The sequence below is a fragment of the Salvelinus namaycush genome, chromosome 29 (genome assembly GCF_016432855.1).
Source record: "Salvelinus namaycush isolate Seneca chromosome 29, SaNama_1.0, whole genome shotgun sequence".
In the NCBI taxonomy this organism is placed as follows: Eukaryota; Metazoa; Chordata; class Actinopteri; order Salmoniformes; family Salmonidae; genus Salvelinus; species Salvelinus namaycush.
In genome coordinates, this window is record NC_052335.1 from 27,408,805 (window position 1) to 27,414,845 (window position 6,041).

The following is a 6,041-nucleotide window of genomic DNA, read 5'->3' on the forward strand; positions in this document are numbered from 1 at the left end:
AGGCACATAACAATAAATACTGTTCAATGAAAGCATGTTGATTCTTCTTCCATTCTCAGCTCTACACCACACGGAGGACAAAGTGCTTCTGCAAAAAGCCCCAAACCATTGGAGAATGTTCAGCCTCAGCGCAACAAAAGCCAGTTCTTATGGTGAGTAGAAGAAACAGCCACAGAGCAGTTCTCCTCAGTTGCAACTCCATGTAGTAGAATGTTTCTAATTCCCCGTAAATGATCTGGTAACAAATAAAACTAGAGATGAGAGTAGGTCATGGAGAACATTTATGATGGGAAAAAACTATCCTATCGGATCAATGAGTCAGATTATTGATAGATTAGCCAAACGTTACTGTAAATGAATAGGCTGCAAAACAGCTTGTACTGTATACAATCAGTTAATATAACCATTTAAAGGGTATCAATAATAACAACAATATAACAACAATATTATTATTATTTCATCATCACTTGTTGTGCCTTTGCATAATGAATTTAAACTTGCCTAACACATCTGAAACCAAGACACATCTGGATATGTGCTCTCATTTGATTGGGAGAGGTAAAACATGTTCATGTAATTGCTTGTAATATGATTAACTGTACATAGCCTATGCTTGATCTATTTCACTTATAAATGCCCACACAAAGTCCGTAGACGTGCTTTTTGATTAGGAATCAAATCTTTGAAATACATTTACCTTTCGAAAAGGACGATTTTCACTCTCTGGAGATGAAAAATGTGTGTGTTAATTTTTATCTTCCAAGAAGTTCGAACGCTTGAACTGTGACATCACGATGGTCGGGTGTGAGTGTTTAGATTTGGCTCCAAACTCCCTATTTTGGCATGAGTGCAAAGCCAGAATATTTTGCCAACTATACTACTTTCCTTTACAAACTTTCTTCATGTAGCCAGATAGCAACCAGTTCATCAGTATCCTATTATCGCACTGTAATATGCCGCGTTCATGTACTAGTCGGAACTAGGACACTCGGAAATGTCCGACTTCCTAACTGGTTGAACGCGGAACGTGTATATTGACAAGTCGTAAATGTCCGTGTTTACTACTTCCGACTAGTGTATAAACGCGACATTAACCCTCCCGTCCCCACTCATTCGGTAACAACACAACACAGGGCTTTCTGGGACTGGAAGTTCTAGTCTTTGTTCCGCGCGCCATCAGTTGATGGTGCGGCTGGACAAGAAGAACGACATTACCCACTAGGCTTTGGGTGTGTGACGCTCTTGAATTATAGGCTAATTTCTCAGCTATTTATCCCGTTATTCTCAAAGCTCTATGATGGCTGTAGTATCTGCGACCTCTAACGGCGCAGATGAAAACCCCGTTGAGATAAAAGAGGACAAAAAAGGATGGTTATCCAAGCGCACTCATTTTACGCACCGGTGGAAACGCGCATGGTTTCAGTTGAAAGAAACTCTACTGTTGTATGGTGAAAATGAAGAGGTAAGAAGACAACATTTAGTTTTCTAGGGAACTTGTCACGCAAGCTAGGACTAAATTGTTATTTAGGAGACAGCAATTTCGCCCCTATGTTTATGACAAAGCAGCAAATAATGTAGCTATACGACCAAGCGTTACATTATAACTTTCAGCGGTGTCAGTGCAACATGTTCCCTTACTTCCTACAGTGTTGTCCTGTTACCATAGCAACGGGCCGTTTACTGACGTCTACAGTAGCAAGGTGACAAGGTCTTACTTAACTAGGTGTTTTGAACACTGTTAAAGGACTACAAAGTCAATTAAAAGTAGGCTATTGTTATTTAGTCTACATGTATGCTTGAAATGTCGAGACAGTAGGCTATATTGCATTTACTTTGGGATTTTATTACAAGGCAGCAAACTATGCCTAGGTTATAGATATGTTCCAAATTGCACCCTATTCCCTTTGTAGTGTACTACTTTTGACCAGGACCCATAAAATGTAAACTATATTTTTATTACATTTTTATTTACCCTTTATTTAGCCAGGGAATCATGCTAAGACCATGGTCTTTTTTTGCAGTTGAGCCCTGCATGAACACATCAATTACACAATGCATATGTATATACACATAAATTACACTATACATATTTATATACACATCAATTACACTATACATATCTACACTACCGGTCAAAAGTTTTAGAACACCTACTCATTCAAGGGTTTTTCTTTATTTTTACTATTTTCTACATTGTAGAATAATAGTGAAGACATCAAAACTATGAAATAACACACATGGAATCATGTGGTAACCAAAAAAGTGTTAAACAAATCAAAATATATTTTATATTTGAGATTCTTCAAACCTTTTGCCTTGATGACAGCTTTGCACACTCTTGGCATTCTCTCAACCAGCTTCATGAGGTAGTCTCATGGAATGCATTTCAATTAACAGGTGTGCCTTTCTTTCCTTCTTAATGCTTTGAGCCAATCAGTTGTGTTGTGACAAGGTAGGGGGGTATACAGAAGATAGCCCTATTTGGTAAAAGACCAAGTCCATATTATGGCAAGAACAGCTCAAATATGCAAAGAGAAATGACAGTCCATTATTACTTTAAGACATGAAGGCCAGTCAATACGGAACATTTCAAGAACTTTGAACTCTGAATACAACAGGTGTAGACCTTACAGTGAAATGCTTACTTACGAGCCCCCAACCGACAGTGCAGTTTCAAAAAGTAATTTTTAAAAAGTAAGTAACTTTAATTAAAAGTAATTAAAGAGCAGCAGTAAAAAATAACAATATATACAGGGGGGTGCCGGTACAGAGTCAATGTGCGGGGGTATCGGTTAGTTGAGGTAGTATGTACATGTAGGTAGAGTTAATTAAAGTGATTATGCATAGATGACAACAGAGAGTGGCAGTGGTGGGGGGGGGGGGGGGGGGGGGCAATGCAAATAGTCTGGGTAGCCATTTGACTAGATGTTCAGGAGTCTTATGGCTTGGGGGTAGAAGCTGTTTAGAAGCCTCTTGGACCTAGACCTGGCGCTCCGGAACCACTTGCCGTGTGGTAGCAGAGAGAACAGTCTATGACTAGGGTGGCTGGAGTCTTTGACAATTTTTAGGGCCTTCCTCTGACACCGCCTGGTATAGAGATCCTGAGTGGCAGGAAGCTTGGCCCCAGTGATGCACTGGGCTGTTCGCACTACCCTCTGTAGTGCCTTGTGGTCGGAGGCCGAGCAGTTGCCATACCAGGCAGTGATGCTACCAGGCAGTGATGCAACCAGTCAGGATGCTCTCGATGGTGCAGCTGTAGAACCTGAGGATCTGAGGACCCATGCCAAATCTTTTCAGTCTCCTGAGGGGGAATAGGTTTTGTTGTGCCCTGTTCACAACTGTCATGGTGTGCCATGTTAGTTTGTTGGTGATGTGGACACCAAGGACCTTGAAGCTCTCAACCTGCTCCACTGCAGCCCCGTCGATGAGAATGGGGGTGTGCTTGGCCCTCTTTTTCCTCTAGTCCACAATCATCTCAGGCCTTCATGGTCGAATTGCTTCAAAGAATTGCTGCAAAGAAGAAACCACTACTAAAGGACACCAATAAGAAGAAGAGACTTGCTTCGGCCAAGAAAAAGGAGAAATGGACATTAGACTTGTGGAAATTTGTCCTTTGGTCTGGAGTCCAAATTTTAGATTTTTGGTTCCAATCGCTGTGTCTTTGTGAGACGCGGTGTGGGTGAACGGATGATCTCTGCATGTGTATTTCCCACTATAAAGCATGGAGGAGAAGGTGTTATGGTATGGGGGTGCTTTGCTGTGATGTATTTATGACACTGTGATTTATTTAGAATTCAAGACACACTTAACCAGCATGGCTACCACAGCATTCTGCAGCGATACGCCATCCCATCTGGTTTGGGTTTAGTGGGACTATCATTTGTTTTTCAACAGGACAATGACCCAACACACCTCCAGACTGTGTAAGGGCTATTTTACAAAGAAGGATAGTGATGGAGTGCTGCAACAGATGACCTGGCCTCCACAATCCCCCGACCACAATCCCCCATTTGGGATGAGTCGGACTGCAGAGTGGGAACTCCTTCAAGACACCTGGAAAAGCATTTCAGGTGAATCTGGTTGAGAGAATGTCAAGAGTGTGCAAAGCTGTCATCAAGGCAAAGGATGGCTACTTGAAGAATCTCAAATCTCAAATATATTTTGATTTGTTAAACACTTTTTTGGTTACTACATGATTCCATATGTGTTATTTCATAGTTCATTATTCTACAATGTAGAAAATAGTAAAAAAACTACTTTTGACTGGTAGTGTATATACACATCAATTACACTATACATATCTATATACACATCAATTACACTATACATATGTATATACACATCAATTACACTATACATATGTATATACACATCAATTACACTATACATATGTATATACACATCAATTACACTATACATATGTATATACACATCAATTACACTATACATATGTATATACACATCAATTACACTATACATATGTATATACACATCAATTACACTATACATATGTATATACACATCAATTACACTATACATATGTATATACACATCAATTACACTATACATATGTATATACACATCAATTACACAATACATGAAAAGCAAAACACAATCATACACATTCTTCAGTAAAAAGGCCCTCTAACATCTGCCTGAATTACCCCAGAGGCACCAACTCCATCAACTTTAAGGACTTTTGGAGATCATTCAACATGAGAGGCCAAAAAAACAAAAAGCAGATGTACCTACTCAGTGGTGATTGAAGGGATCTCCAGGGTTAGTCATCCCTGAGTCCAGGTCTGGTAACTTATATGTCTGAAGGTTAACAATGAGGTAAGTTATGGCAGAAGTTTATGCAAGAGGGCTTTGTAGACAAAAAGAGTACAATGCATCGATCTATGAGACTTCAAGGAGGGCCAGCCTACTTTCTGATACAAAATGCAAGGATGTGTACAGAACTTATCCCCCGTAATAAAGCGCAATGCGCCATGATAAACTGCATCCAATAGCTTCAATACAGTGGCGGCTGCATTCATATAAACAATATTGCCATAGTCAATAACCAGAATGAATGTTGACTGAATGAGTTGTTTTCTGCTATTTAACTAAAGACAGGACCTGTTCCTATAGAAGAAGACTATTTTCATTCTTAATTTGTTAACTAACTCATCGACATACTTTTGGAAAGATAGCTTTTCAACAATCCAGATGCCCAGATATTTATAAGCGGGACATGGTCAATGAGGGCACCATCCAAAGTATGCATGCATAAATCATCAGATACATTTTTACATGATTTGGAAAATAACATATACTTAGTTTTACTTCCATGAAGTACCAATTTCAGTTCAACAAAGGCTTTCTGCAGCCAATATAGGGAATAGGGTGCCGATAGGAACGCACAATATATAGGGAATAGGGTGCCAATTGGGAAGCACAGCATATATGCCATCTAAAACAACATCACTTCTCCTTCATCCAGAAGCTTCTGAAGCCCATCAACCTGGTTGGGGCAGTGGTAGAGGTTGTTGAAGGAGGCGACGGATCATTCGAATGGACTATTACTCCTAAGGACAGGAAGCGGACCTTCTTCCTCCGGGCTGGCACCATAGCAGAACAGCAGGGATGGATGGAGGCTATATGTGAAGCACAGCTGAGCTCCAGGGACCATGCTACTAATGCATGTGTGGTGCAATAGATTATCACTTATTGGATTTTACATACCCTGAACAAAAATATAAAAGCAACATGTAAAGTGTTTCATGAGCTGAAATAAAAGACCCCAGAAATGTTCCATATGCACAAAAAGCTTATTTCTCTAAAATGTTGTGCATACATTTGTTTACATCCCTGTTAGTGAGCATTTCTCCTTTGCCAAGATAATCCATCCACCTGACAGGTGTGGCATATCAAGAAGCTGATTAAACAGCATGGTCATTACACAGGTGCACCTTGTGCTGGGGAATAAAAGGCCACTCTAAAATGTGTCGTTTTGTCACACAACACAATGCCACAGATGTCTCAACTATTGAGGGAGC

General features: G+C 40.0%; 1 protein-coding gene across 1 annotated transcript; it reads left to right on the plus strand.

Annotated features, from left to right (window-relative positions):
- Nucleotides 1-1,297: 1,297 nt before the first annotated feature.
- si:ch73-111k22.3 (pleckstrin homology-like domain-containing protein) lies at nucleotides 1,298-5,776 on the plus strand. The gene is made up of 2 exons (XM_038968174.1): nucleotides 1,298-1,462; nucleotides 5,486-5,776. The coding sequence occupies exons 1-2, from the start codon at nucleotides 1,298-1,300 to the stop codon at nucleotides 5,699-5,701; spliced, it is 381 nt and encodes a 126-aa protein (XP_038824102.1). The 3' UTR covers nucleotides 5,702-5,776.
- The last annotated feature ends 265 nt before the right edge of the window (nucleotides 5,777-6,041 follow it).